The 27,598-nt window shown below is 45.7% G+C and overlaps 11 protein-coding genes and 1 non-coding gene across 12 annotated transcripts; 5 read left to right on the plus strand and 7 right to left on the minus strand.

Moving 5' to 3' along the window:
- The first annotated feature begins 3 nt into the window (after window positions 1-3).
- On the plus strand, window positions 4-3,278 carry C8R40DRAFT_1078491 (uncharacterized protein). The gene is made up of 4 exons (XM_046227016.1): window positions 4-264; window positions 335-1,678; window positions 1,830-2,783; window positions 2,845-3,278. Exons 1-4 carry the CDS (start codon window positions 132-134, stop codon window positions 3,102-3,104), a joined length of 2,691 nt encoding a protein of 896 aa, XP_046092606.1. The 5' UTR covers window positions 4-131; the 3' UTR covers window positions 3,105-3,278.
- A 41-nt stretch (window positions 3,279-3,319) lies between these two features.
- Window positions 3,320-4,292, plus strand: C8R40DRAFT_1078493 (uncharacterized protein). The gene is made up of 3 exons (XM_046227017.1): window positions 3,320-3,616; window positions 3,674-3,801; window positions 3,853-4,292. Exons 1-3 carry the CDS (start codon window positions 3,491-3,493, stop codon window positions 3,968-3,970), a joined length of 372 nt encoding a protein of 123 aa, XP_046092607.1. The 5' UTR covers window positions 3,320-3,490; the 3' UTR covers window positions 3,971-4,292.
- C8R40DRAFT_t13 lies at window positions 3,327-3,407 on the minus strand. Its single transcript has one exon. It is a non-coding gene; the product is annotated as a tRNA-Arg (tRNA).
- On the minus strand, window positions 3,937-6,541 carry C8R40DRAFT_48899 (cytochrome P450). The gene is made up of 11 exons (XM_046235224.1): window positions 6,081-6,541; window positions 5,883-6,024; window positions 5,644-5,823; window positions 5,440-5,585; window positions 5,273-5,388; window positions 5,102-5,219; window positions 5,004-5,033; window positions 4,780-4,953; window positions 4,634-4,715; window positions 4,426-4,564; window positions 3,937-4,369 (listed from the first exon to the last, which is right to left on the minus strand). The coding sequence occupies exons 1-11, from the start codon at window positions 6,265-6,267 to the stop codon at window positions 4,145-4,147; spliced, it is 1,539 nt and encodes a 512-aa protein (XP_046092608.1). The 5' UTR covers window positions 6,268-6,541; the 3' UTR covers window positions 3,937-4,144.
- A 595-nt stretch (window positions 6,542-7,136) lies between these two features.
- Window positions 7,137-9,451, minus strand: C8R40DRAFT_1031872 (extracellular triacylglycerol lipase precursor; the record flags this gene model as incomplete). The annotated part of the gene is made up of 12 exons (XM_046223209.1): window positions 7,137-7,253; window positions 7,311-7,345; window positions 7,423-7,566; window positions 7,625-7,744; window positions 7,803-8,033; window positions 8,101-8,422; window positions 8,473-8,559; window positions 8,612-8,782; window positions 8,840-8,918; window positions 8,982-9,075; window positions 9,132-9,254; window positions 9,316-9,451. The coding sequence occupies 12 exons, from the start codon at window positions 9,449-9,451 to the stop codon at window positions 7,137-7,139; spliced, it is 1,659 nt and encodes a 552-aa protein (XP_046092609.1).
- A 1,923-nt stretch (window positions 9,452-11,374) lies between these two features.
- On the minus strand, window positions 11,375-14,634 carry C8R40DRAFT_49119 (kinase-like domain-containing protein). Its single transcript, XM_046235235.1, has 12 exons — window positions 14,460-14,634; window positions 14,301-14,402; window positions 14,169-14,252; window positions 14,060-14,113; window positions 13,891-14,001; window positions 13,586-13,837; window positions 13,442-13,531; window positions 13,114-13,389; window positions 12,935-13,057; window positions 12,817-12,887; window positions 12,736-12,770; window positions 11,375-12,686 (listed from the first exon to the last, which is right to left on the minus strand). Exons 1-12 carry the CDS (start codon window positions 14,532-14,534, stop codon window positions 11,575-11,577), a joined length of 2,385 nt encoding a protein of 794 aa, XP_046092610.1. The 5' UTR covers window positions 14,535-14,634; the 3' UTR covers window positions 11,375-11,574.
- A 46-nt stretch (window positions 14,635-14,680) lies between these two features.
- Window positions 14,681-17,031, minus strand: C8R40DRAFT_1078516 (acyl-CoA N-acyltransferase). The gene is made up of 10 exons (XM_046227018.1): window positions 16,844-17,031; window positions 16,392-16,770; window positions 16,091-16,334; window positions 15,945-16,034; window positions 15,822-15,897; window positions 15,698-15,762; window positions 15,551-15,644; window positions 15,382-15,496; window positions 15,143-15,330; window positions 14,681-15,058 (listed from the first exon to the last, which is right to left on the minus strand). Exons 1-10 carry the CDS (start codon window positions 16,914-16,916, stop codon window positions 14,763-14,765), a joined length of 1,620 nt encoding a protein of 539 aa, XP_046092611.1. The 5' UTR covers window positions 16,917-17,031; the 3' UTR covers window positions 14,681-14,762.
- Window positions 17,032-18,103: 1,072 nt separating this feature from the next.
- C8R40DRAFT_49440 (phosphoribosylglycinamide formyltransferase) lies at window positions 18,104-19,212 on the plus strand. Its single transcript, XM_046235243.1, has 3 exons — window positions 18,104-18,189; window positions 18,240-18,859; window positions 18,912-19,212. The coding sequence occupies exons 1-2, from the start codon at window positions 18,147-18,149 to the stop codon at window positions 18,857-18,859; spliced, it is 663 nt and encodes a 220-aa protein (XP_046092612.1). The 5' UTR covers window positions 18,104-18,146; the 3' UTR covers window positions 18,912-19,212.
- A 1,076-nt stretch (window positions 19,213-20,288) lies between these two features.
- On the plus strand, window positions 20,289-22,163 carry C8R40DRAFT_1031592 (permease for cytosine/purines, uracil, thiamine, allantoin-domain-containing protein; the record flags this gene model as incomplete). Its single annotated transcript, XM_046223182.1, has 8 exons — window positions 20,289-20,412; window positions 20,479-20,522; window positions 20,592-20,987; window positions 21,037-21,151; window positions 21,203-21,227; window positions 21,279-21,585; window positions 21,650-22,022; window positions 22,084-22,163. 8 exons carry the CDS (start codon window positions 20,289-20,291, stop codon window positions 22,161-22,163), a joined length of 1,464 nt encoding a protein of 487 aa, XP_046092613.1.
- A 121-nt stretch (window positions 22,164-22,284) lies between these two features.
- On the plus strand, window positions 22,285-23,133 carry C8R40DRAFT_49211 (uncharacterized protein). Its single transcript, XM_046235237.1, has 4 exons — window positions 22,285-22,578; window positions 22,635-22,693; window positions 22,767-23,035; window positions 23,090-23,133. The coding sequence occupies exons 1-3, from the start codon at window positions 22,499-22,501 to the stop codon at window positions 23,012-23,014; spliced, it is 387 nt and encodes a 128-aa protein (XP_046092614.1). The 5' UTR covers window positions 22,285-22,498; the 3' UTR covers window positions 23,015-23,035; window positions 23,090-23,133.
- A 64-nt stretch (window positions 23,134-23,197) lies between these two features.
- Window positions 23,198-24,256, minus strand: C8R40DRAFT_1164938 (uncharacterized protein; the record flags this gene model as incomplete). Its single annotated transcript, XM_046230593.1, has 1 exon — window positions 23,198-24,256. One exon carries the CDS (start codon window positions 24,254-24,256, stop codon window positions 23,198-23,200), a length of 1,059 nt encoding a protein of 352 aa, XP_046092615.1.
- Window positions 24,257-25,671: 1,415 nt separating this feature from the next.
- On the minus strand, window positions 25,672-27,336 carry C8R40DRAFT_1164940 (katanin p60 ATPase domain-containing protein; the record flags this gene model as incomplete). Its single annotated transcript, XM_046230594.1, has 7 exons — window positions 25,672-25,688; window positions 25,754-26,187; window positions 26,245-26,475; window positions 26,529-26,855; window positions 26,914-27,079; window positions 27,139-27,250; window positions 27,313-27,336. The coding sequence occupies 7 exons, from the start codon at window positions 27,334-27,336 to the stop codon at window positions 25,672-25,674; spliced, it is 1,311 nt and encodes a 436-aa protein (XP_046092616.1).
- Window positions 27,337-27,598: the final 262 nt, after the last annotated feature.

Here is a 27,598-nt window from a genome sequence, read left to right on the forward strand (position 1 = left end):
TTCATATCCACATTACTGATTGTGAGAAAAATTTATCAGACTACTAGCCGGTCTGATACCAGACTTGACCTAAGCACTATAGGTTAGGTCGCGTCTTTCGATAAAAACCCTTGCTACCGTTCGCTCTCATCATGGAGAACTTTGATGATATGTTTGACTCAGTCAAAGCAGAGACATTGCGCTTGCTCGTGCGCGATCTCGGACAAAAAAACGTAGGTAAAAGGGATGATATGTTAGAGTTTCTGAAGAACAGACTGTTTGGTGGTAAGTCAAAGAAAAAAAGTATCTTTCTTCCGGCCTGACTCTCATATCAAATTCATTGGACGAAATAAAGACGTACCGAGAACGACGCGGTCCACTGCGGCTGCGGGCACGCATACCAATCAGAAAGTTTCTACAGCTCGAAAAACCTTGTCCGCACCGGGACCGACACGCTCGGGTCGAAAACGAAAGGCTGAGGAACAACAAGAAAAGGAGCTAGGCAACGATGACTCTGTTGGAGATGAAGATAGTGCCGCGAAACGCACTCGAATGACACGGGCTTCCAACTCGAAGGTCGAGAATGTCATTGGCCACGATGAAGATGACCACATGGATAGCATCAGTGCTGGCCCACGCCGTGGTAAACGTCGTGCTACTTCTCCAAAATCATCTTCTGGACTCGGTTCGCAGAGGACAAGCGCGCGCACTCGGACTTTAACAGCAAAAGCCGCAGCTGTCGCCGCTGGGACAAAAAGAGGTCGAGGTAGACCGTCGAAAAATATTGCTGCTCCTTCCACACAGGACGACTTGAGTGATGCTGATGCAGAAGGAGATGAGGACGAATATGTCGAACATGCAGAGGATGAAGAAGAGCCCATTGTCGAACGGCGAGGTCGAGGTCGGCCACGCAAAGGAACCCAAATACACATTCTAGACGAGGACGAGGACGAATATGTCGAAGAAGTAGAAGAGGAATCTTCAGCTGAACGTCGAACCCGTGGTCGCTCACGCAAAGCACAAAAAAACCAAATGCAATTCGCAGATCGAGGTGAGAACGAAGGAGTGGAGGAACCTGCGAAACGCGGTCGAGGTCGGCCCCGTAAAGATCAGGGCGCTTCCGCTTCAGCTCCAGTTCTCCGAACCGTAGCCACAAGCAGGAAATCCCGTTCGCCTGCTCCCATATCTCCTCACGCTTCCCATGGCCCGATGTCTACTCGATCCCGTACTGGACACTCCCCTGCGAAGAAGATGAACTATCTCACTGCTCCCCTAGTAAAGCGCACTTACGGTAGTGGCAGGAAAGGTGCATTTCGATCTAGGGGTCGTCCGCTTAAATATACCGCCGCTGCAAGGGGACGAAAACCTCGTTCGAGTGTTTCAAAACCAAGCACGAAAACGAAATACATTCCTGCGCGATCCAGGCCCAAGGAGAACTCGGATCGTTCTAGTGCTAGTGGAAGTAGCGGTGGAAAGAAGTATACGTTTGATGGAGTAGAATTGGTTAGTCGGAATCGAGGATGGCAAGGGCAGGATGCTGCAGGGGCTACTTCGGAAGCTGGTCCTTCGACCAATGTTAGGACTACCTTGAGGGGTGTCAAGAATGCGGATGCGGATGTAGATGCTGATGGAGATACCGACATGGATTTGCTAGGCGGGGCAGTCAAAAGCCATGAAGGAGAAGCTCAGCACCGAAGCAGTAAGTGATGCTCATTCATTTGTCCACCCTTACCTATCCTCCTGTTTGGTATCCCTCTCTACACCCTCTCCTTGAAATTGAAATTATAAATAATTGAAAGATTATACTTAAGAAATCAAACCATCTTTCTTACCATCGTTCCTCTGAATAGCGCCGCTACAAATGCATACCCCCGGCGATGTGAACCGGCCAACGGCAAATTTCAAAAACGATTTAGGACGCGAAGAGACTACATCCGAGGCTCCTCGTGCATCTGTATCTGAACTCCCCACCGAACCCCAGCAACCAGAGAGTAAAGAAGAAGTGCATCGTGCTGCTTCTCTTGCACCTTCTCGTCATTCTTCCTCTGCTCTCTCTTCAGTCCACAGTACAATTGTTGTTGTACCACCCACTGCATCTTCAAATGCGGCAGGCGATTCATCCTCTTCGTATTTTATACCTCCGCCCAGTAGTATCCATGTACAGCCTCAAGCGGACGTCGACGCAGCGGCTGGACAAAAGGTAGATCAAAACGAGCAGGAGCACCCACAGGGGCTACTGGTACAGGAAGAAGAAAATGATGCTTTGAAGACAGAAGGTCCGGCTACTCAGTTGTTGGGTGTCGCTATCGGTGACATTCTTGAACAAGATAAGGAGGAGACAGGACCCATCATTTCGTCGTCTTCTAAGTCTCCGACTGAAGCGAGCGCTGTGGTGTCTACCACAAAAGAAATCAGTATTTACTCAGCAGCAGCTATAGCCACTTCTTCCACTGCCACTGCATCTCACTCGATGCCTTCTATCGTTACTCAGGATGTTGTTGATGAGGGTTCAAACGCAAATCTCCAAAGTGCAGACCAGGGCTCGGAAAATTCTGTAGATATTGATGTAGGAAATAACAAGCTAGGAGACCTTGAAAGTGTCGATGAAGATGACACAAGTATAATGGATCCTCCTATTGGCCATGCGATTGAAGTCGTTGTCCACACGGAGAAATTCACCATAACCGACACGAACACGAGCGCAGCGAATCCTGCTATGATATCAGTGGACCAACCGCAAGAACCAAGACAGGAGCTAGAAACCTCCATACCCAACGAATTCACAGAGGTTAATGCCTCCGGTGGTGAGTGCGCTCCAAGCTTTTTCTTTAATATTTTTTTGCTGACGTATTGCGGTCGCAAAAGAGCCCTCCTCGAGCGCTTCCCGACTACCTCCTTCAGCTCCACTTCCTAGTTCAGCTCAAATACAAGCATCCATCGCCTCCTTACATTCCCTCCATTCTCGGCCCGCCGAGGATGATACAGCGGACAATGCTCTATTTGAGAGCACATATATCGATGATTATGACTTGGAGACGGATGAGGGTGAGGTTCTTAATGACAATGTTCGCGAAGGAAATAGTACTGAAATGGAGCAGGTGCTCAACAACCAACATTTGACTTGAAGTGATTTCAAACTCTGATTTCGTATCTTGCACGCCTAGCACCAATTGTACTCATTTATTTTCGTACTTTCCGTTCACTAGTATTCTACGCCGTTTATCCCAAATGTACTTATATGCCCCAAGTATTTCAAGGTAGCTACCGGATATGTCCTTGCGTTAGAATGTAAAAACAGATGATCTTTTGACGAATAAGGTATGAAACGAAAAAGAAAAAACATCGAACGACCACCATGGGACTCGAACCCACAATCTCTAGCTAAACGTCTCCGGAAACTAGCGCGTTAACCATTACGCTAGGCGGCCGTAAAGCATTTGCTAGAAGACCTATATATCTGGTACTCTTTATATTTTCTGCAAATTTCATTGCACGTGAAATTAAGTGGTTTATGGCCAACACCATCCCATCTACAGTGTACGACAGCCTATTGTTGAAGCTCGTCACAGTCCTCGAATTAACGCAGAAGCCAGACGGTATATCCACTCCTCAGGCGAAGCAGGCGGTCCTCCAAGCGGTTAGTTTCAACTTCTACTGGCTGAAAGGCAACCATAATCGCTTTCGATTGGCATAGACGAATGAGTTCAAAACACTCCTTCTGACCGCCAAAAACCTGGCAGACAACCTTCCGGGGGGTGATCTGGATATTGTTGATCAAGATAATGTGATTGAGATGCTCACAACATTGAGGGATCGTAAACGGTAGGGAGCTCAGCCACGACGTTTCAAACTTCTGATTCATTCTTTGTTCAGCGATCAGTTAGTCGAGTTCTCTTCTAAATCCTCGCAAGTTGCTTCTGCGGTGGGCACGCATATGTTCACCGATGCGGGAATGGAAATTGATTCGATGGCGAGCACGCCAATGACTTGACAATATTTTCAATTTGTAGATCATGTCGCTCGCCGCAGACATAATCGATTACTCTGCGCCGAAACAGCCTGATCTTCCTTGGTGCGTTACAAACACCTACCTACCTTAACAAAAGGAAAATGTCAGAATAAAGTATTAAGTAGTGTATATGTCAGTTGGGTTCTACGAGTATTATCAAGCACTCAAGTGCAACGCTAAAGAAACTTCTACATCCTTCGAACGAGGGACAAAACGACACTTGAAAGGAAGTGGGTGATTGAACAAAGTTGGCCCTGAATACCACTTGGCTTTGGGCTTTATTAGGTTCCCGTTCTCATCAAGCTCTGGCTCGATAGAGTAACAAGCCAGAATAGAGGCAACAACGATCCATAACGAAGCAAGAGCCATATGTTTTCCGGGCTATCGAGACGGATTCAGTTGTAAATTTAAATTGACAGTATGATTCGGAGACTTACACAGACACGCCTCCCAAATCCAAATGCAGGGATAGTGGGATCTTTGACTTCAGGATCAATCTTCCCATCAGCATCAAGAAAGCGCGAAGGGTTGAACAAATCTGGTTCTGGATAATCCTCTTCATCGTGAAGAATCGACCTGCACATACATTTCCGAAACCGAAAAAAAATGAACACTAAGGAATTTTTGGTGATTATCAATGTTTACCAAACGTTTGCCATGATCAGAGAGCCTTTGGGCAGGAAATATCCTTTATAGATATCATCTTGTGTAAGTTCATGCGGAACGGCTGGACAGAAAAATCAAGTCATCAAAGGGTTTGGTACTTGATGAACTACTAGTAGTACACGCACCGAGCGGCGCGACGGGATTATGTCTCATCGTTTCTCGAACGACTGCTGTGATATATGGCAGCGACGCTTCATCACCAAAGTTGGGTAAATTACCGGGCCCAAGTGCCTGTTCAATTTCAAGATGAGCTGTGGCTTGGATTTCCGGACTCATGAGCATGGCCAAGATAAACGCTCCTGAAAAACCGTTTCTATTGGGCCATGTTGAGCTGGAGGTTAGTACCTACCTAACGCGGAAACAGTGGTGTCTGAACCTGCTAGAAACATAAAGGGACTCTGTGAGCAAGGATAGTAACTGCGACTAACGTTGGATCCTTTTGTTCACCTGCATATGCGGTCACTGAAGCTGTTTTAATAAGCTCTTCTTGTTTTGCCAAGTCGAGCTTATGGTCCATCTTTCCGAGGGCCACCGAGGTCAAGGATGGCGTAGCAGTCCCCGTTGCCTGTTTTTCTTCAGTGCTCAATGGAGGTCAATGCATATGGGGCAATTCCATACAAGTTTCTGTTTTACAGAATTGAAGGTAAGCTCAGTCATTTTAATACGCATTTTGGACCACTCTCTAGCTTTGCGCTTGAAACTTGCTCCAGGAAACCACGCAGGAATATATTTTACTAGAAAAGCGCATGTCAAAACACTTGAGAACACTCAAGAACCATACGCACAGATTGGAAGTTGATCCACATAAAATGCACCAGGCATTGCGGCAATCGACATTGATTCTATTACTGCTATAGCTGTAGGGAGGTATGTTTCTGCCACCTCTACATCGAGACCATAGGTGACATCTATGATGAACGTCGCAGCCCAACTATAAAAGAAAGAAAGGAATAAGCCGCTCCATCGGAAGCCCGTATTGCATTGCTCACGTCCGTAGAGTTTTTACAACATCGTCAGAGTGAGGAAGAGCTCGAAGGAGATCATGCGTTAGATTCAATAGTTTGGGGTGGAACCGCTGCGTATCATTGGGAGGCATCGCTTGATTCATAATCTTCCGCTGTCCCTTCCACAAATCGTCGTTGGGCCTCAATACAGTTGAAGATCCCCATCTGCAATAGTAAATAGTTGGTGAAATGGCCAAAGTCGTAGACATGGTGTATGCTTTTACCCCATAAGTTCTCCCAACATTACCGTTTGAGGTCGACTCGAGTATATGGAGGACTTGATGTCCAAAAGATCGTTGACTGCCTTGTTAGAATTCAAAACGATGATTGAATTCCCGAGTGCACCCAGATGAATAATGTCTGACTCTGATGAAGAAAGAAGGTTCACTTCGGGCACACAACGTGTATAAGTACGTGCTTACCGTATTTCCGGCACATCTGGGCATACTCAAGCCATATGAACCCCCCGTTGGGTATATGAAACAGGTTTTCCACTATTGGAAGCTTCTCTGGACCTGGAGGAAGAGGGCATCGGCAGGAAGACTTCGACTGGGAGTAGTAGTAAATGAGGAGAGAAAGGACGAGGAGAGCGACAATAGCAAATGCCATTTCGTGCACCCTTCCAACGAGACAAAGGAGAAGGCAGAGAGGCCAAGTGAAGGGTTGGTACGAAAGATAGAAGTATGGTAAGTTGAATGACACAGATAGTGGATTGAAGCGATAGGTTCGGAATCGAAGAGCGGCGCCATATGAGGGGAAGAGGCAAGTCGTTGAGATTTGGCAGCTTTCCGAGAGGCTCACTACTGCTGCCGGAGCATATTTCCCCGTTGAAGCTAAAGTCGATGAACGGAAGGAGCTAGTCTAGTGTGCTGGTCTGCACTCAACTTCCGGACCTAAATTTTCCAAATCCCACTGGAGCCCATGGCCATCCGAAGCGAGATTAATGTCGATGGGGGTAAGGAATGACTGAGGATCATGCTACTTTGTAAAAGAAGCAATGCCACTTGGGTCACATTAGCCATGGAACCGGTAATAGTAACATTTTCTATGCCTTCGTTCTGGGTTGCGAAATCGTTGTCACGGTGAAGGCCCAAGCTCAAGGGTCAACCGGTCCCAGTCGATGTGCATCTATCTTCGACACCGTGGAGTTTATTCGCTTTACAGCGTACTCGCCGAGTTTTCTTTCTTTCTATGTATGAAGCCTCCGTGTAACCCCTGAGAAATAAACTTAGCGTCATGCCTTGCAAGAAAACAACCTTGTGTAGTTTGCCCGAAAGTGTTAACGCTCCAAAATAAATGAAATAAAAGACCCATGATGATTATACGTCGCCCTACCGGGATTCGTGCAGTTCAAGAGACCCTTTCTTCTCACAACAATCCAAACCAAGTCCATTTAGATTTTTTAGATGTATCAGTATTTTCTGGTATATGCAGTGGAGATGGGTAGAGGACTGAGGAGAATGAAAACCTATTTCAATTTACAAGGAGCGTCTATGGTGAAAGGTCAAAGGCATTGAGTTCATGAAGTCAATTCCTGCTTTGCGATAATCATCCGGGATCATAGTTGTATTATCGCCGTTCAGTTGTATGACAACCTATGGAAAGAAGGCAGGTCAGGTCACAATACGCGGTAAGCTTAATATTGATTTCACTTGGTTTTGAGGAGTATACTGCTCCCACGTTGGACCTGGAGGATGATAACGCAAGGTAATTTCGGCTAAGTACTAGAATCGTGCACAAGTTGTTCGACGAGATTTTGCTCACGAGAAATGCCCTTTCCATCATTTGGGTCCAGGCTCGTAGCGAACGAAACCCAGTATTCAATCATTGCCTCGCTCAATCCAGTCGCAGAAGCAGTTGCGTTTGGTGGTGCACCATAAACGAAGGCAATTTCTGACCCATGAGACACTTTGGTACATGTGAACACTATTGTGTAGAAGCGGACGACAGGCGGAAAACTTACCACCAAGGTAAGCCGGATTGGTGGGTTGTGGTTGCGTGAACAGGTAGCTGAAAGTCTTCACACCCGCATTACTCGCTGTCTGTATCCACAGCCGTCGCTGAGACTGAAAGCTAATGTCTCCAACTCCATATCGACCACTCAATGAGTCGCCCTAAAGGCTGTAACAAGTTAAACTACTTACGTAGAGCAGCAACTCGTTTGTATCCTGAACTGAGCCCAAAGGTGTCATTTCCGGTATTGAAAGGTGAACCAAGAGCGGGTACGTCCGGGTATAATTCCAGCAAGCGCATTATTGCATTTTCCAGCTGAGTTTCCGAAATGGAGGGAACGGCTGGAGGAGAAAAGTTGGCTACAAGAAGGTCCATAATGAGCTCCGTGGTGTAATTAACAGTGGGCGGAGTGAAGGATGTTCCTGAAGATAGGCAGATGAATAAACAAATGAAATTCAGTGGCAGGTAGAAAACGTAAACGCTACAAACCTTCGTCCAAGTTTGTTCCAGAGATGAATGGTATCTTGGCAAACGTTCCCTGTGCGAAGAGTAACGATGGGAGTTCTGGCATAAATCCACCTTCCCCGTCAATAGTAGGATTCCATGGAATCTCCTCTGGTGCTTCATTCTGGGCGATGACTAAACCACTAAGGATGGCTGTAGTATTGACAGATTGCAAACAGCCGAATGTATTGTTCGTGTTCGACAGTTCCGCACAACCAGGAACTCCTGCGACAAAATTATCCCAATCCACCTGTCGGTGTTGAGCATCAAACGTCAGAGAACTTGCAGCTGAACCTGACTCAAGGATCTGGAGGAACAATTACACAATGAGTCTGGTGAACACGTGCGGAAACTTACCGCTGCTCTTGCAAACTTTGAAAATGAAGGATTCAAGAGCTGGACGGACGTCATGATTGCTCCTGCGCTTTCTCCAAATACTGTGACCTGCATTGAATAATTATCATTAACTCAGAAGAAATATGCTGGTTCGGTTTACCTTGTTCTTATCCCCTCCAAAGGCACCAATATTTTCTTGAACCCATGTCAAAGCTGCGATCTGATCGTGTAGTGCTAAATTCAAGACTTTGCGATTCGCTGCCTCTTGTCCTTGAGGGAATCCCAAGGGCCCAAGGCGGTAATTGAAATTCACGTAGACGATGGGAGTTCCCTGCATACGATAGTATAAAAGGATCCCAGTGGAAAAAAGTATTCTTTGAATTCTTACCCGGACAACACTTTGAGCTACGATTGCACTTGCATTGAACTCAGCCGAAGATCCTGCTTGAAAGCCCCCACCGTAGGTCCTATGTAGTATCAGGATAGGGGAAGTTGAGCCACTGTGACTGAGTATGTGGAATTGCCCTTACCAGAACATCACCGGAAGGGAAGCGTTTGATTCTACACCAGATGGCCGGAAAACATTTATCGTCAAACAATCTTCCGACAATTCAGCAATAGGAACTCCCTATGATTGCCAAGTCAGTTCTATGTGCCAAATTTGACCGAAGACAACATACTTACTGACTGCAAGCACGAAAATCCAAAATTGCTAGCATCGAATGTAGTAGCGTTAAGACTGGTCTTCAGCACTGGGGGCAGGAGGCGAAGACTCCCAAGAGGTGGTTCCGCGAAAGGGATGCCTACAGCAGTAAAGAAAATATGTAGTGCGTTGATACAAAAAAAAATTATGGATACTCTTACCACCAAAGAAGTCTTGTTTTAAGAGCGTCACATCCCTTCCGACCAGTGTGGTTGTCCCCAATCGAACTTGTGGAGAGGCCGCGCCCACACTAATGGCTGCACAGATGATGCTGGTCAGAGCTCGAAGAGCAAACATTGTGATATGTTGGTCAGAGAGGGCGAACGTAACATTCTCATTTATACCTGACGCCAGTCATCCTAATAGTCATAATCGGCCCACAAACGGTGAAATTGGCTGATCCAAGGGTCAGCTGGATGACTGGATTCTTATTGGATAGAGCTCCGAGTGTTCAAGATCGTCGACATGCCAGTTTTTCCTCTTGAAGAAACTTGAATGCGTTCGGGGTTCCCAGCCCGAATACAAAATGAATAAGGAAGACAGAGGAAGTCGCGTTTGAGTTGATTGTTTCCACCTGTAGTCGCGAGGAACGAGTGCATGTAGTTTGTCAAAATGTTGATAGAAGGATGAGAGACACGAGGTTAGTCAACAAGAGAACAGGAGAGGAGAGCAGCTACTTACTGGATTAGATGAAATGAGAAAACGGGGGATCCGTAAATAGACAATGTGGATACCAGAAGAAGAGTCACTTTCGGGTGATTCTCCCCGTCTAGATCCACGGTGCAAGAGGCTGGAGCGCGAGGGGTCTATGTACATTGTACATAACTAATACGAATAAAAATATATCTTCAGGAAGTAGACTTGTGTACAGTGCAACAAGGATTGAAATGGGTTATCGACCAGGATGACTTGGAGTGACTCACACCTGACGGGAACGCTTTTCCCGGCCGAGAAATATATAGGGAAATGAGAAGAGCAATCGCCGATTTCCCCTCAGTGAATAAAATTCTTTCCCATAAGGAAATAATTAGGTTTTACGGACGGGAAATGAGTAAAATATTAACTGTATTTCCCAATTTAGAAATATAGTATTTTTCATCAGATGAAGATTATCTTTCGCCTTTGATAATGATTATCTTTCGCATTAGATAAAGATTACCTATTACAAAAGATAAAGATAATCTTTCGCGCTAGATAATTTTTAGATTGCGCGCTAGGGAAATGGAAAATTTCCCGGTTCGCGAAACCAAATAGCTTAGCGCCTCTTAGCGCCCACCTAAAGACATGAGTGGCTAAGCATGCCACCTCTACCAAAAACTCAGCAAAAACCAACCTATCGATTCATTAACCCTGCAACCTGTAGATAGTGCCAATGGGTGTCGAGCTGTGACAACTAGAGTGAGTGCCACTCATATGTCTGGGTGGGCGCTAAGAGGCGCTAAGCTATTTGGTTTCGCGAACCGGGAAATTTTCCATTTCCCTAGCGCGCAATCTAAAAATTATCTAGCGCGAAAGATTATCTTTATCTTTTGTAATAGGTAATCTTTATCTAATGCGAAAGATAATCATTATCAAAGGCGAAAGATAATCTTCATCTGATGAAAAATACTATATTTCTAAATTGGGAAATACAGTTAATATTTTACTCATTTCCCGTCCGTAAAACCTAATTATTTCCTTATGGGAAAGAATTTTATTCACTGAGGGGAAATCGGCGATTGCTCTTCTCATTTCCCTATATATTTCTCGGCCGGGAAAAGCGTTCCCGTCAGGTGTGACTATTCCGTGGGAGTAGGCCCTCTTGACAGTGCCATAATGGGTGGAACTAAACTTGCTTGCAGACCTATTGCAGACAGTCGAGCGCTTCGATCAGCGCTCGGGCAAAAATCTCTTCTTATATAGTATCATTTTCCCGCTCCGGCTACATACATCCGACGTCACTAATTAAGGAAAATTTCCAGCCCTGCGGCTTCGCCGACCCTGTTCACGACCTCTTCCCGGCACGACAGTGTCACATTTAGTTTTTTTACTTTGGCCTCAATTCTGTCTCTGGCATGTCTACATAATGCATTACCGGTGTGGTACTAACACAAACTTATGGTTGTCCGACGTTTCAGAACGTTTTACCGTCATCTCTTCCCGTGTGAGTTCAACGCTGTTCGACGTCTTCTCGATCCTTGTAAGTACTGGATCTTTTTGCTAAACCTTGATTTCCTAGGGACTTCCTTGTGGTGTCAACTTCTCGAAACAACTCTATCTCTCTCCGTAACCCGTACGTCGCGTCAAGACTCAAATTTACGGAATACCCACCGTGCAGATTCGAAGTCTCAACGTCAACCTTGGCATACAAATTCTTATCATACACCCTCCGTCTCGAATTCACCCTCTTTTCCTCTTTTTTCAGACTCGGATAATAAAAGTCAGAAATTCGACATCGGTGAATAAACGGTCGAATCCGTTGCGGTAACAGGAGAGATTTGGTCCAAACAAGGAGATAGCGTTGTACACTTGCACGCTTCTGAAGGTAATAAACTCCATGTCGAACCATAGCGAAACACGTCCTGCTGCTCTGCATCCACCTCTGCCGTGACATCCTCGTGCACTGAATTCATCCCAGTATTTTGTGGGTTGTAAAATCGAGTATGATGATCCTGACGACCAAGGTCTGGGTCGACATGCCCTTCCCGCCTCAATCTGGTTCGCAAGATGCCACCACCAAAATTCCGCAATCCAAGTCCTATACCCACTCCGATTGAAGGCATGATAGAATGTGACCGTCGTGGAATACTTGTAGGAGTACATATAGAAGATTTTGACTTAGCAGCAGCTGGAACCGTATACGTGAAGCCAATCCCACTCCCGATTTGCTTGATACCGTTGGGTAACTCGTACTCATCGATCTTAGTGCCACTTTTCATGATTACGTCGGGATGGGTAAAAGCCGGAGTGCTCTTTGGGCGTCGGAGTTTGCGTAGTTTGTTATGTGTAGCCATAAGTTGAGATAGTCGATTATTGGTTTGGGTGATGATTGACGAGCGTTGTCGACGCAGTCTTGAAACTTGACTCAGAGGTTCTTGAATTTGAGATTCGGAGGAAGACACAGGGATACCTAAAACGCGCGCAGGTTTCGGTGGGTCTGCGTTGACATCTTTGTCCAATGATTCCCAGAACAGCGACAGACGTTCTTGCTGAGTTAGTTTATTGACGATAGGACTACGCTGGAGAGATTCGTATGAGGACATGCGGTTCATAAATGACTTTTGAGGCGAGGCCGAATGATCTTCTGCCAGTCGTGATTGATTAGACTTCATCTTGAGTTCGTCTAGAGACGGAGAACGGAATATCGTAGGTAAAATATCTTGAACACTATTCCTTGCTTGAAGGGAGGAAATTGATGTTTTCGAAGAAGCAGACTTCAGAAGCTCCCAATTGCTCGGTGTTTGAACGAAAGCTGGATCGGTTTCTTCGCGGGGACTTTGTACATCGTGGAGAGGGGCTCCTACAGGATTCGAAGAATTAGGAATGTACGGGGCTAAACCAAATTCATTGATGGACCATTCGAATACGTAGAAGTTACGAACCGATAATGCCCTTTTTTCGAATGATTGACCATGTGCTGTGAGAATATCAGTCGAGAATGCTCCAAAAGCAAGGCGACTGACATTGAAATGAAGTACTCGTGCTGCTTGATCGCTTCTATGTCAGGGCGTAACCGAGGGTTGCGTTCTAGACACTAGGAACGATGAGCCTTCAGGTAGCTGTCTAATAGAAGGATGTTACTTTGAGCATTAGATCTAGAGCAGAGGACTCCATTCGACCATCGTTATAGACAGTTGAGGAACCGCCACGTAGGACTTGTTTGTACACTTGCGCTTGATCGAAAGCAATCAGGGGAAAGGGATGCTAGCATGTAAATGGAAGTGTGAAAAAGACAACTACAGCAAGATGAGACAACGCACTTTGCCATAAGTCATGAAATATATCAAACACCCCAAAGCCCAGCAATCTACTGAGTTGTCGTGTTCCCACCGAAGAAGGACTTCTGGAGCCCGATACTCACAATCCCGAAGAGTCTGATTCTGGTTCTGATCAACTCCTGAGGATTTGATGCCGTCGACTCTGGCGATTTCGAAATTGGTCAGGACAAGGTGACCATCGTCGCCAATCATCACGTTTGCAGGATTGATCTTGCAGTGTTCGATGTTCGCGTCATGAAGAACGGAAATAGCTTCAGCCTACACAGATAGGCATGGGATGTTATCGACCTGGAACAGAAACAAAGCTTACTATTTCGGAGCTGTAGAATAACACTTCGTCTGGATCCAACGCGCCTTCTTGCAGTACATATTCCAGCATACTTCCAGCTGGATACGACTCCTATACACGATCCATATGAACAAAACCGCTCCAAATCAGTAAGTAAACACGTACTAGAAGAATGAAAAGCGTCTGATGCTCAAAGATCCTGCGAAGGATACATGGAAGGAAAGAGCAAGCTTGCTCTGTGAGCATTTCTAGTAATCGCAGCTCTAACGGCCATTTGAGAGACGGAGTTGCAGGAAAAGCTTTCATGATGTAGACTCGGTTGGTATCGCACTTTCGGATAGCGTGTGTGCCATAGGTAGCTTCTCGAAAGTCTATCATATTGTCGATGAAATCAAACTCGGAAAGCGAAAAGACGTTCTAGATGAAGATGATCAACGTCATAAAACGACAAGGACCCATGAAAGACTTACGTCGAGAAGTTTTTTACGGTCGCGAGTATTGATGGCGATGGACTTGGTCGGATATGATTTATGGGCGGCTGGCTTGTTAACCTCGCTCTTTCGAGAAATTACGACAATTTCCTGCAAGAAGAAAATTTTGAGCAAAATAAAGCTAACAGAGGGGGAGGAGATCACTAACATCAATATCATCGTCGTCCCAATCAGAATCGACCTCCTGGATGTCAGTTATTTGCTGAATGACTAGATGTCAGAGCGAGGTGAAAGTGAGGAACGGAATTGACAATCACATCAAGATTGTAGCTCATGTCATTGGTTAATCTGAAACTTGTGGTATTGAAGTCGCCATGGTCAAGCATGCCGGAAAACGATTCCTTTCACGGAGTCAGATACAAAATCTTGAACATGTAATGAACACCCACAGAAAAGGGCGTTTCATCTATTGGTTCGATATCAATACATGGGACTTGGCGAGGTTCTTCAACTTCGAGGCCTGGATTGGAGTTTGTGTGCTGTGAAGTAATCTAAAGGCGGGGCTGTATTAAAACGTTTGCTGAGCGTTTAGCGACGCTAGAACGAACTTCACTAGTCGAACAGTTAGAAGACTCTTCACTCCTCTCGGAAACATCGCTGAGTAAGGTGCGAGTTGAGCGCATGGTTGGGAAGGTATCACGGTAGCGTATGGAAAGGGAAGATAATAAAAGTTATCGCAGATGGTGGCGTGAAGGAAAGAGTGGGAAGAGGTGTGAAGTTCACGTGCACTTGGAAAGCGCGTCTGCGCCATGCGGCGAGTACAATATTACCCGGTTATCATGTTTGTTTCGATAGGTGAAATATATAGTCAACATCACAAATAGACAGTATGCAAAGAATACAACATGAGGTTAAAGCTTCACATGACTCAAGTGTAACACAGATCCGTCCTTAACCCCTCGCTCTTGCGCGACCTTCTCCACTATTTCTCGAGTCAAAACAACCATAGGCTGCTCATCATCCGAACCGGACAATTTCCCCCATCTCTTCAACATTCCCATCTCATTTAACGCAAACGCGGTATCGTCTACGCGTAGATTCGTCGCATCGGCAATGTCAGCTAATGAGCATTGAATTTTGAGATGGACGGAAGCACTGCCGTCGGGATTACGAGTTGTGATAAAGGTGCGGAAAGAAGCGAGTTTTTCTGTAAGTAGCAGAAAGCGCATTTTAGCCGTGTTATACGAAGTAAGTGCAAGAAGGTGCAAGAGCCTTAAAGATCTTTACATACCATCAATATCTTCGATAACTTCATCTTCAGATGCCTCTCCTTGCCAACCTTTATTCCTCTTCCGTCGTCTATATGCAGAACCCTCGTCAGAAGACAGCTCTCGGGATGGACTGCGAAAATCAGGCGGCGTTCCCCTGCTGATGACTGGATTTGGGCCAGTGGACATAGGCATGACTTCTAAGAGTTTGCTATACAGAACGCGTTTGGGATCAGACCATACTTCGGAGTTACAAACTCACCGAAAGAATCGTATCAATGTAGAAACCCAATAAGCGAGGTAACTGCGTAAGCCAAGATCGGAAAGTGGTCGTTCGGGGGTTCCAGCTTTTCCTACCCGCCTGGAGAGTTCGTAACCTGTATAGGAGGGCAGGTAATGCTAAAACTTCTCAAAGACCTTTCACCACTTACTGAATTCAATCATGAGTCTACCGAATCCTTTTCGCTGGAAGGGCGGAAGAGTGATTATGCATGCCAAGTTATAATCATCGTAAGACACTTTCTCCTATCAGACTACATCAAGGCAAATCCTCGAACAAAGAGTAGAAAAAAATTTACCTTGGAAAAGAAGCCGAGCATATGGTCGTTGTTTCTTGTAGCATCAGTGAGGATATAGAATAAAACTGTAGCGAAGCGTGAGCACATGAGACGTGTTCAGATGAAGTCAAAAGGAACATTTTACAGTTATCGCAGTCGAAGAACAACGTTTTTATATCTATAAATAGTTTCCCAAACAGAGATAAATTCTGGCAGTATAACTGAAAACATATCAGTCCGATGAGTATGAGGCGAAGAACGTATGTACCTTTTCTCTGGCGCCATCGACTTCCCAGATAGTATGAGCGCCACGTTGATATACCTTTCGCCCGGGAGGATGACTGACGGTGCAATGTTTCTGTTGACCAAGAGTTTAGTGCTCGAGCAAGGTATGAGATGTACCACTAGACGCACCTTGTGCAACTCCCATGTAGGAGCATCAGTCATGTATTTGAAGCACATCTCGCATACATATAATATCTCTTTCTCTACTAGTCTTCCCATACCTCCTGCAAGCATATCGGATGTTCGTCCATGAGAGCGATTAGTGATTCTGTAGACACCGGGTATTCGATTGACAGCCGATATTGCCTTTTCTTGTGAAGCAATGCTCGACTCCGCGTCTTCGTTTTCAGTGAGAGGATACGGTGAAAAATACCTGAACATGGAACATGAGCAAAGTTCAAACAGGCTGTAGAAGCAACACTCAACGGACCAAGTCTTTATCAACCACTCTCCAACACAAACTTGCGCAAAATTTCGACGAGTATTAATCTTTTTGTGATGCTGGACATCGTACTCCTCTTCAGTCATAACAACTTCCTCCGCGGGCTTTCCATTCGAATCACGTCCTTCTAAACTATCCTCGTCACTCAACGCTGAATAGCTACGCGAAGCAGATGCACTGGGCCTTTTCGATGAAGATCTTTTCCGCTTCTTCGACGGCACAGCGCCGTTGGACGTCGAAGTAGATGGCATGGGTTGTAGCAAAGATTTCGGTACCCATTCATCATTTCTCTTCTCTAAATTGACGTAATGAACGTAGACTCGAGGCTCGTCTTCTGATGCCGATTCCTGCAAGATGATAACAGGTTCTTACATAGAGAAATAAATAGTTAGGAAACTACCATGTTGGAAAGTGAAAAAAGTGTGAATCGTGATTCTCACCGTCGCGTTCGTGTTTACGAACAGTATGGAGAGGTGCCTGATGGGAAACTGGAACGGAGTGAGTTACTGGCATTGCAGAGAGCCAGTGATTTTTGAAATAAATGAAAGAATAAGTAATATAATAGGGGATATCTGGTGGAGATGAAGGATTCAAGGAAATTGCTGGCAGTGGCAGAGGCGGAACGAGGATGACGAAATTATTTATTCATCCAAATCTTGGCAGTCTACCACCACCATCCGACACATCCTTATCTACATCTTGTACTGAAAAGTGCACCACTTCAGGTAACATATCATTGCTATAATGTTGTTTTCCTCGTGAAGCTCGGAATCGATACCCCAGAAATTAGAATATCCTCGTTCCGCTTGTCCTCGAATGTTTCCGGATCACTAGTGACTACTCACACCTACTCATACTCGATCTGTCCACGTTGTAGATTCAATCAAAACACTCTCCAGTCTTTAAAATCAAGAACAGCAAAAACAGTGTCCAGAATTATGTTCTCGCAGAATCAACCTGAATAATTGCTTTCGGGAAGACTTAGTAGGTGATCCAAATCTAATAATCGAACAGTGTTCAATATAGATCCTGAATTCTTCGAGTACGTAGGATTTTCGAGGGCGACGCACGCCCGTTATCCTCCTACTGTTCGTGCTGACATTTCAAACCAGATATAAACAATTGACTTTCACAAAAACTGTATCATGATTCATGATTAATCTACCTCTACGACATTTGCATGGCCGCTGTTTCCCGGTAGTCTTCGTCACCCTCAACACCTCGTGTACAAACAGGAGTGTTCAAGGACCTCGAATTTGATCATCGCTTTTCGCCGTTTGCACCTAGCCTGTTCGGTATCGAACAAGATAGATTTCCCGGATAGTTTGATGGATGTTGGAATCAAGGAATCGATGAAGGACTGAGAGTATCAAGTCATCTCTTGATTCAGGCGTGTTGATGACAGCAAACTTCTCAAGCCAATGATCGCACTGACAAAGGCAAAACCCATTATGATATCGTTCCAGTTCATCGAATGATTTTCGCTTTAAATTAAAATTTATTCCGAGTCGTGACAGCAATAGGGTGAACAACTTTTGATAAGGAAGCTGAGATATTCTCCAACATAGGAAGTAAGCATTCGATGATAGATAGCTTCCTCATCCTCGAGTCGTTATGTACATAGTTAAACTTTCCCAGTGTCGGAAGTTTGGTTCGATTTTCGATCGGCTAACCGGCCCGAGGTCAAAGCAAAGTATTCTGAATTTTTTTCCTAATAGCCAGCGCGATAATGAAGCTTAACTTATGACCAACATCAGGCGCATCGTAGTGCTCATATCAGGCTCAGGTATCTCGAAACTCTCCTCCAACATTTCTGCAAGTAATTTTTGAGTACAGGAACAAATCTTCAGGCTCTGATCGATGCACAAAATACACCGCTACTCCCCAACACCCAAATAACTCTTGTTTTATCGAATCGTAAAGCCGCGTATGGTCTGACCCGGGCACAACACGCAATTCCCCCGATTCCTACCGCGTACCTCGCATTGCAGCCTTATCTCAAAGCTAGTCCAGGCAAAACACGGGACGATTACGATGCTGAAGTTGCGAAGATCGTGTTGAAGGAGAGTCCAGATCTCGTAGTGCTTGCTGGCTGGATGCATGTCTTTGGAGATGGCTTCCTTGACCTGTTATACGGCGTCAAGACGGACACAGATTCCTCGCGACGACCTATCCCGGTAATCAACCTTCATCCCGCATTACCAGGAGCATTCGACGGTACTAATGCCATTGAACGTGCCTACGAAGCCTTCCAAAAAGGTGAAATTAAACACTCTGGAGTTATGGTGCATAAGGTTGTGAAAGCGGTTGATCGAGGAGAACCGTTGATTGTCAGGGAAGTTCTGATTGAAGCAGGGGAACCACTGGAGTCATTTGAGGAGAGATTACACAAAGTTGAACACGAGATCATTGTTGAAGCCACAAAATATATGCTCGATGCAGTAAAGCCTATCTAAGTGAGTCATTCCTCATCTTTTCAAATCACTACCTTGTACGATCTCGCTGAAGATTGATTCATCAAGCATGAGGCTACAAGACGGATTGTTCCATAGCTGTAACTATCGGCGATGTCCTTTGTCGGCGGAACGCTGGAGATTCCGTATGTTAGGAGAATCCGTTCTGTCGCGCTCGGTGCATCCGCGCGCCATAGGAACAAAGTAGTTTGCAATACGATACATACTATCCATCTATCTACTTATCGTTATCGACAGCATATGGATCGCTCTGAACCACCTGAAATTATCGACTACCAAATATTCACCTCCGTGACAGAGTTATTCGATCGTTCATCTTTATATGATGATACGTTGATGTTATCGCTGGCAGTATAGCTCTGCTGCTCTCTCGTTCATGCTCTAGTCTTTGTCTCACTTTGGGTATTGCGGTGCGTATATTCTGTGAGCCCATTCGAGCTTCGTGCAGGTGACTGTAGAACGCCTACTTATCTGACGTTCATTCACACTGTTCATGCTTGGGCTTCTAAGAAAAAGTTGAATCCGAATGTTGATTGCAACAAAGATCCATTTTCATGACCCCTCAACCTTCTCAGTTCCAAGCTATCATACGACTTGTGAATTCCCGAAATAATCATCGGTGATGACAATAGGAGATGAGCTTTGAAAATCGTGGGCCATTGTTAGCGCTAGGCATCTTTGGATCGTATTCGACGACTTCTAGCCTTTTCCGAGTTCAAGTGCATCATACGGCCCAAAGATACCCCCTTTTTCGTCAAGCTCATTATTCTATCTGCTTCCCGAACTTGTCTTGGATCCATAAAACGCCAAACTTGTGACGGCCGAAGACTTCTTCCAAGAATTTGACGCTCCTTTAGTCCCCGATGTTTCGGTTCATAAATCCAAGTATAGCCAGGTGTGTGTTACTGTGCATTTGTTCCAAAAGACTAAGCCAAGCCAACATTCAAAAAAAATCCGCTTCCTCCAAATGCAGAAGGGAAGCACCGGGGAAGCACATGTACGTCGCAATAGATAAGGAGTGCACCAGGTACTCAATATGTCACGACTAAGTGCAATAATCATCAATGATGGGATTCTTTTCTCCGTCTTGGGGAAATATGTACATCCTTTTCCCACTGCCAAACCTTTTTAAACTCATGCACCATGCGCGCAGAAAATTTCTGTTCCTCATCCTCGTCCCGCTCGTTGGCTGTGTGCTAGCTTCCCATACCCTCCTGAGGTATCACCACCATGTCCGACACTGGCCGAAAATCGTCTAGTGCGTCCACGTCGAAGGAAGAGATGGATTTGGAAAAGGCGCCGCATCAGCCAGGGTTGTCAGTGTAGTTAGAGGGCGTACTTCTGCTTCTGTTCACTGACCACAGATGTTTTGAATAGGTTCAATGTAAACGAAGCCCAGGCTTTGGAGGACATGAATGACAATGTCCCTCGGGATAAATTCGCGAAACTTTGGGCCATAGTACTGTTTTTGGACAAATATGGAGTAGAAGCTCGCGGTATTGAGCGCGTTCTTCCAGACGAGAGAACGCAGACTTGTGAGTGGCCTCATCCGAAATTTTCGTGGCATACATTATTGACAACTTCCTGTTATCTTCCAATAGCTCCTTTGGCACCGTTCTGGATGTGGCTAGCTGCAAATATGACAGTACGTTTCAAATTTGATCGTTCGGCGTTTTATATCTAACGTCTTTACAAAACCATTCCTTCATTCAAGATATCAACATTTGCGATCGGAGTCTTAGCACAATCCATCTTCTTCCTCGGACTCAAAGAAGCTGCTCTTACCATCATATTCTTCAATTTGTTATGTACTCTTCCTGTCGCGTACTTTTCCACATGGGGACCAAAGCTTGGGCTTCGTCAGCTCACCTTATCGCGATTTTCTTTCGGATACGCCACCGCACAGCTTCCTATCGTGCTAAATTGTATCGCGTGTGTCGGTTGGTCGATTGTCAACTCTATTGTGGGTGCTCAGACATTGCGCGCCGTGAGCACGTCACACCAGATACCTACCGCGGCAGGAATTGTGGTGATTGCGATCCTCACTATCGTGGTCTCGTTCATGGGCTACCGTGTGGTGCACCTCTATGAACAATACTCTTGGATACCGGTAAGACGCTACGCAGAACGTCAATCCCTGTCTATTCACACCCACATAGGTGGTGGTCATATTTTTTATCTATCTGGGTCAGATAGCGCGATTTGCCGAGAGCGATTTCGGGGGTTCAGGTAGTGTTGAAGCTGGTAATGTACTGTCCTTTGGTGCGACAGTCGGTAAGTTTATGCCAATTTGCAAATATTTTCACGTACTTATGCGATCATCAGCTGGATTTGCTCTTGGATGGACGAGGTAAGGTCGTACTCTTACTGACATATGTGATTTAATACTTCTTGCCATCAGCTTGGCCGCAGATTACACTGTTCGTATGCCAGAAGACATGTCTTCATACAAGATATTTTTCTGGACATATCTCGGTCTCAACACTCCGCTTATTCTCGTTGAAATTCTTGGTGCCGCAGCCATGACGACTTTCGCCCAAAAGACAACATGGGAAGACGCCTACAACGATAATTCCGTGGGTGGTCTTTTGGGTGCCGGTCTAGCAGGACCAATGGGCGGATTCGGGTCCTTCCTACTGGTGCTTCTAGCATTGAGTATCGTGGCTAACAACATTCCCAACATGTATTCCTTGGCTTTGACTTTCCAGGTATGTTTTTGCGCATGCAGATCAGAGCATACTACCAGAAAATATGCTAATCATATCACGATAGAATTTACATCCCTATGCCCAAGCGATACCCCGTATCGTTATTGTGATTTTAGGGAGTGTTGTCTACATCGTCCTCGCAATCGTTGGCGCAAGCCATTTCGAAGAATGGCTAGACACCCTTCTTGTCATTCTCTCCTACTGGCTTGCGATCTTCTCAACTATCCTCATCGAGGAGCACCTCATCTTCCGCAAGGGCAAATGGTCAAATTACGTCCCCGACGATTTCAACAATTGGAGGAAACTCCCGCTTGGCGTTGCCAGTTTCCTAGCTTTGGGATGCGGTGTAGCAGGTGCTGTTTTAGGCATGGCTCAAGTATGGTATGTAGGTGTTATTGGACGCATGATTGGCGATCCAGAATTCGGTGGCGATATCGGTGAGACTCCACTCGTATATATATATACCCGGACGTGAATTTCTAATGATCATGATCGCAGGTTTCGAACTTGCGTTTGCCTTTACCGCCGTCACATACCCTCCCTTACGATATCTAGAAAAGAGATGGTGGGGCTACTAGCTTCTCGTCCTCTGCTAATTCCTCAATATGTATGTTTTTAATATGTCAAATGACATCTCTTTTGGAACATTCCTTCAAAGTCTGGGCACCCTTTGATTGAGACGCGATACCTAGGCTGCCACGTCGCACGGCCTCACAAGCACAATGGACGCTCCTTTACAGCTTCAACAGCGAGATCAGGACGTGCCAGTCGTTGTTTCAGAAGTCGTCGTTTGGTCGGGTAGCCAGTCGACGTTCTGATCTAGTCCACCTTAACAGCTTTCAATTGATAAAGATCGTCTCCCTTTCTACATATAAGCGAGTGCTTAATGGCTCATTGAGCCTCATCGCCCAATATGTATTCAACAACTTTTGCGCTATTGGCGTTGTCGATAGCCTTAATACGCCCTGCATATAGTCAAGAGTGCTTCGAAGAGTAAGTATTCAAATATTCAAGGGGAAGTTCCAAGCCTGATCGATGAGTTTCCTCAGTTGTGCTAGTACAGTGAACGCATCTACATTCATCATTATTTTCGTGGTTATCGCGGTGGGTGAGTTTTCATGGCCAGTTCCTAACTTTTGCATCAAGTTCTTTCTCTCTACTTAACTCAAGAACGCACCCAGTCGCCATTGTGCTATCAAGTATAATTGCTCTAGTCAGGTATCGGCGCATCAAACAGTTCCAACGTGATCTAGTACAGCATGCTACCTTCGAAGCCTCCACTATACCGACTCCTTATGCCATACCGGAGTCGATACACTTTGCCCATCACCACCGTGCACATCACCATGCTCACATGGACATGAATATGCAGAATATGCAAACTATGGGTATGACGGGAGGAGGAGGAGCAACAATGGCTGGCTATTGAATATCGAATGCTGCCATGACTGTACGCAAAAGTTTAAACTGCCTACATTCAGCATTGACCTTTCCTCTACTGAAGATATGTACAATCCTGCTGTACTTCAGTTATCTTGCGACATGCGAAGTTGTGTGCAAGCAAATGTATACTAGGCATATCCGGGACTTTTGTGATACAATTACATATATTCTACGTATGAACTACATAGGCTGGTCGGCACCAACTTTTATGGTGAGACGACCAAGCCATCTTCTGATGCTCTTCGTCACAATGATATGCTTGACGACACCGAGAGCATCTCTTCAGCGCCGGTCCAGTGGCTAGTGGTCGACCGCAATGTTCACACCAATGATGCTCCCCTCTCTTTTCCCAACGTTCTTTCGCTTTCTTGGCAACCTTCCACATCCAAGCTTCGTTGGCCTGGTTAGGGTCGGGTGTTATACGAGAGGATACTTTGGCCTTCTCAAAGCCACCAGCAACAGTCAAGAGCCTCTTCTTATAGTCACCCACACTTTCCAAGACAAACGTGCTCTTCCCTTTACGACCTGGGCCACGACCTGTTTCACCAAATTGCATCGACGCCATATCCAGAATTATTTCGTTGTCACCATTGTATGGGTGCGACTCGAACGATACGACAGCATGTCTGAATCTTGGTTGGTCCGACGAGCTCGTGATATACGTTTGGTTATCTGGCAATACTACCGCGAGGGTAAGATGCTTAACCACCAAGAGATCGTACTCTACGATAGAGAGACTGGTTGGAGAACTTGAAGTAACATATTCTCGTCCGTTGGCAAGTCTAATTCGTAGCAATGGATTAATGGCGTAGAGATCCAAGAAATACTGGAGGATGGCGACTGATTTGAAACATCCATCATGACCTCGAGCTTGCCAATAGATGGTTTCAAGACGACTAGGTGCTAGTTGGGTGATGTCTCTTGCCAACGGGGACCTGACCTGTGGCGACAACATGTTCGATGGAAGATCGGGTTCCTCGTCTGAACCAGGGATTGCTCGTTTAATTCGCTGAAAAACGAATCCGTCTTTGGACCCCTTATGAGCAGTCCAAAGGGGAGTTTTGATCATCACGCCCCGAAAATCGAATTCGTGCGTTGCGACCTCACGAAGTTTAGAATTCCTGAATCGAGGTTCAGACGAGGCTCGTTCGTAGTTGAGCAAGAGGGCGATATCGTGGAGGTCTATTGTTTCACTTTCGATTATTTCGTTTTCGTCGGCTTCCTGCATGGTCGTGGTAAGAGTCGAAGGAGGTCGAAGGCAACTGGAATCTGAGACTTCCGAAGGTTAACTTGTACGTCACGCAGCACGCTGATGTAAGTTGACCCCTTCGCAAGTACATAGTACTGCCATTCCGCAGAGACCGACCTCAAAGTCAGATGTGATAGTTAATCTCCCCAACTTGATACTACACACAAGTAAATTGAAAGACACAACGAACATTATTCCAATTGTCTCCCACCATAGTCCAATCCGCGGGGCTTTATCCTGCACACTTCAAATCTACTCCGTTTACATTTTGATATCGTCCCACCCTGATGTTGGGGAGAAAAACAAATTGTTCGCAGAGATAATGGTCAAGGAGCTCAACGTCGTTTCGGATATATCTGATGAGGCCTTTGTCTTTAGCGTCCCTGGACCTACTAATTTCTCCTTCTTTAGCTCCTGGTCTAGATTCTGAAGCACATCCTCGGTGAGAAGATTTGTATGATCAGCTGAAGAGCGTGACGAATTGGATGGTTCCAACGCAGTAGAAGCAGGAGGAATATAGGGCAGTCGCGACATGAGAGTGAAAATCGATGGTGGAGCTGGTGTTGGTGTTGTGGGTCCCGACTTGGGGCTCGATTCCTTCAGTACCTCAGAGTTTAGCTGTTGGTTGGGAGACATGAGCTGTAATTGTCGGTGAACTCTATGTAGAGACGATATTGTGCTGGGGGGTAGTTGTCTACTGGACTTATCAGCAAACGGAGGGGGACATAGGGTAAATACCAACATCTCAAGAAACCTTGGGTGAGTCAAGGGGAACTCCGTCAAGTTGCAGCGGTTATGAATACATGCGCACAGATAACAATCGCCGGAATCCGAGTTCACCGCTAGATGGCTTGGTTGACCGTCCTCGCGTTGAGGAGCGGTTTATGTGAACAACTTATCATATCAACACTTCCTGGATTTTCGCTGGTTGAACACGGCAATTGACGGTGAAAAGGCACGCTCCGTCCTGCTACGTCTCGTAGCGTCTCAGTGCTTCTCGCTTAATGGCCTTGTGTCGCGTCCACCTGACGGAACACTTCCGCGGGGACGAGGACATTATAGTGGTATTTGCAGCGGCTTTCAGCCCGTCGCTATCTCGAAAAGTGTGTCGCAAACACGTGGGTTTCTCTCGGATTGTTCAACTGATTGCAAGAAATACGGCGTCACGCAATCTATCTTGCCGTCATCTTGGGACGAAAATTGCGAATAGTCTCTATTCACCTCGAGATTAGATTAGCTCAAAATTAGCATGTCGATGTGCGATTGAGGGAAATGTATTCAGCGCAACTCAAACGCCCTCTGTTTCGAACGAAAAGTAGAGTACTGAGGAAAATCAAGAGAGTAAAATAATTTATATAGTTATATACAACACCTGAAATGTCATTCTAATACCATCACGCCCCATCATTACCTGCAGTGGACATGAGTTGTAGTCGTGTCCAGCTGAGTATCTTGAATAATGACAAGAACACGTACCTGATTCTCGAGTCCAATCATCATGTTTCTTGATGTCGGCTGCTGTGCATGTAGATTTGTTCGTCTCCAGTGACTTCATAAAGTCGGCCAACTTCAAGGGTGGTTCGATGAGCTCATCTGACTCAATAGTCTCCCACGATTTCTCTTCTGCGTCGGGGTCACCCGGTGAACAGGGCGTCCACTTTAACACACTAGAATCAGCGGGGTCGGGTATTTTCTTGAAATGTGTAGCAGACAATAGTTTGCGGACAGGCTGCATGAGTGCATCTCGAACGACGATGGCGATATCTGAACCAGAGTACCCTTCTGTATGGTCTGCGAGTGTGCGGTAGTCTTTTGGGCCAAGATGACAGGGTGTGGAACCAACATGTAGTTCAAACATACGCCGCCGAGCGTCCGGGCCAGGGAGAGGGATGTATATCCTCTTCTCAAACCTGAACGACAGTTTCCTTCTAAGCTGCAGGAGTAGTGGGAACGAACAGATTACCTACCGTCGTTTGATAGCATTGTCCAACTGCCATGGTATATTGGTTGCACCGAGGACAAGAACGCCTGTGTCGTCATGTCCCACACCGTTCATTTGGACAAGGAACTCGGTTTTGATTCGCCTGGATCCTTCAGATTCAGATTCATTCCGGGTCCCTGTAAGCGCGTCTATCTCGTCTATGAAAATAATGGATGGTTTTGACTCTCGTGCAAGTTGGAATAGTTGCTTGACAAGCCTATATGTAGTAAGATGAGCGAAAGCCAAGTAAACATTGCCGAACCATATCACCGTTCTGATTCTCCTTGCCACTTGCTGACAAGATCACTGGAACTGATACTGTAAAAGGTGCTTTTCGCTTCGGTTGCTACAGCCTTCGCCAAGTATGATTTTCCAGTTCCTGGTGGACCATACAGTAGTATACCTCTCCATGGTGTACGCTTTCCAGTGAATAGATGTGGGAATTTGAGTGGCAGGATAACGGCTTCCTTTAACGAAGCCTTTGCGCCCTCGAGTCCAGCAACATCGTCCCACTTAACGTTCGGCTTCTCAGAAATAATCGCACCAGCCAAGCTGTCGCGCAACTTCTTCATTTCAGGATCATCTCCGTCTTCTTTTCTGCCATAAAGGTTGTAAGAGGAAATGGGCTCAGCAAGAAACGAGGTTAGATACACACTGTCTGCCGTTTGGACCTATACCCGTGCTGCTACCATTGGCCCCTACCGCACTCTTACCTCGCTTCTCGCTTTGTGCATTCATGTGTTCCTTTAAAGTTTCCGCACGAGAGAGATATTCATTGATCTTTGTCCGGATCAGTAGTTTTGATTTCTCGTTCTTCTCATCTGGAAAGCGCAGTAAGCAAGGTGTTATAGAGTCATAAGAGTGGCCAGAGGTGACATACACTTCAACGCAAGCATGAAATAATCCAACGAATTCATGTATTGTTTGTATGCACTATCGTAATTCTGTTTGACATCTTCGTCGATAGCTTTCTGGACTATCTCGATAGCGCGCTACTTAACCATAGTACATTTAGAGAGCGTGCGCCGTGTGTGATAGACAGGACACAGCTTACGTCTAGACTGTTTGAATTTGCCATTTGAAAGAATCGTTTGCCACTGGATAGAAATTGGAGAATTAAGAACTGAACAGGAGCTGAACAGATCTCAACCACGGCGGGAGTTCTTTCAGGAGAGCTTTGTTTGGATCGGAAGGATAAACATCCTGATTTGGAAGATTGAGGAAATAAGCGCTCAATCTGAACACCTCATCCTCCACCAGCAATCATTATCCTCTTATAATAATTGACACGACGACTCTGATATATGCAGGCTATCCTCATGGCGTAGACATGGGAACAC

Source organism: Lentinula edodes (assembly GCF_021015755.1).
Source record: "Lentinula edodes strain Le(Bin) 0899 ss11 chromosome Unknown C8R40scaffold_1, whole genome shotgun sequence".
Taxonomy (NCBI): Eukaryota; Fungi; Basidiomycota; class Agaricomycetes; order Agaricales; family Omphalotaceae; genus Lentinula; species Lentinula edodes.

Bases quoted from the DNA above. Each gene is read 5' to 3' on its own strand.
- C8R40DRAFT_1078491 (XM_046227016.1), top strand. From the start codon at position 132: ATGGAGAACTTTGATGATATGTTTGACTCAGTCAAAGCAGAGACATTG. The intron at 265-334 runs GTAAGTCAAAGA...GACGAAATAAAG, and splicing joins GAAGAACAGACTGTTTGGTG to ACGTACCGAGAACGACGCGG. The intron at 2,784-2,844 runs GTGAGTGCGCTC...CGGTCGCAAAAG, and splicing joins AGAGGTTAATGCCTCCGGTG to AGCCCTCCTCGAGCGCTTCC.
- C8R40DRAFT_1078493 (XM_046227017.1), top strand. From the start codon at position 3,491: ATGGCCAACACCATCCCATCTACAGTGTACGACAGCCTATTGTTGAAG. The intron at 3,617-3,673 runs GTTAGTTTCAAC...CGATTGGCATAG, and splicing joins AGCAGGCGGTCCTCCAAGCG to ACGAATGAGTTCAAAACACT. The intron at 3,802-3,852 runs GTAGGGAGCTCA...TTCTTTGTTCAG, and splicing joins ACATTGAGGGATCGTAAACG to CGATCAGTTAGTCGAGTTCT.
- C8R40DRAFT_48899 (XM_046235224.1), bottom strand. From the start codon at position 6,267: ATGGCATTTGCTATTGTCGCTCTCCTCGTCCTTTCTCTCCTCATTTAC. The intron at 6,025-6,080 runs GTAAGCACGTAC...TTTCTTCATCAG, and splicing joins CCAGATGTGCCGGAAATACG to AGTCAGACATTATTCATCTG. The intron at 5,824-5,882 runs GTAAAAGCATAC...TTACTATTGCAG, and splicing joins ATGTTGGGAGAACTTATGGG to ATGGGGATCTTCAACTGTAT.
- C8R40DRAFT_49119 (XM_046235235.1), bottom strand. From the start codon at position 14,534: ATGCGCTCAACTCGCACCTTACTCAGCGATGTTTCCGAGAGGAGTGAA. The intron at 13,532-13,585 runs GTACGTGTTTAC...GATCGTGTATAG, and splicing joins AGACGCTTTTCATTCTTCTA to GAGTCGTATCCAGCTGGAAG. The intron at 13,390-13,441 runs GTAAGCTTTGTT...CTATCTGTGTAG, and splicing joins TATTCTACAGCTCCGAAATA to GCTGAAGCTATTTCCGTTCT.
- C8R40DRAFT_1078516 (XM_046227018.1), bottom strand. From the start codon at position 16,916: ATGCCAGTAACTCACTCCGTTCCAGTTTCCCATCAGGCACCTCTCCAT. The intron at 15,497-15,550 runs GTAAGTGGTGAA...CCTCCTATACAG, and splicing joins TAGACTCATGATTGAATTCA to GTTACGAACTCTCCAGGCGG. The intron at 15,059-15,142 runs GTATGTAAAGAT...TGCTACTTACAG, and splicing joins AGTTATCGAAGATATTGATG to AAAAACTCGCTTCTTTCCGC.
- C8R40DRAFT_49440 (XM_046235243.1), top strand. From the start codon at position 18,147: ATGACCAACATCAGGCGCATCGTAGTGCTCATATCAGGCTCAG. The intron at 18,190-18,239 runs GTATCTCGAAAC...TTTTGAGTACAG, and splicing joins AGTGCTCATATCAGGCTCAG to GAACAAATCTTCAGGCTCTG.
- C8R40DRAFT_49211 (XM_046235237.1), top strand. From the start codon at position 22,499: ATGTATTCAACAACTTTTGCGCTATTGGCGTTGTCGATAGCCTTAATA. The intron at 22,579-22,634 runs GTAAGTATTCAA...GAGTTTCCTCAG, and splicing joins AGTCAAGAGTGCTTCGAAGA to TTGTGCTAGTACAGTGAACG. The intron at 22,694-22,766 runs GTGAGTTTTCAT...GAACGCACCCAG, and splicing joins TTTCGTGGTTATCGCGGTGG to TCGCCATTGTGCTATCAAGT.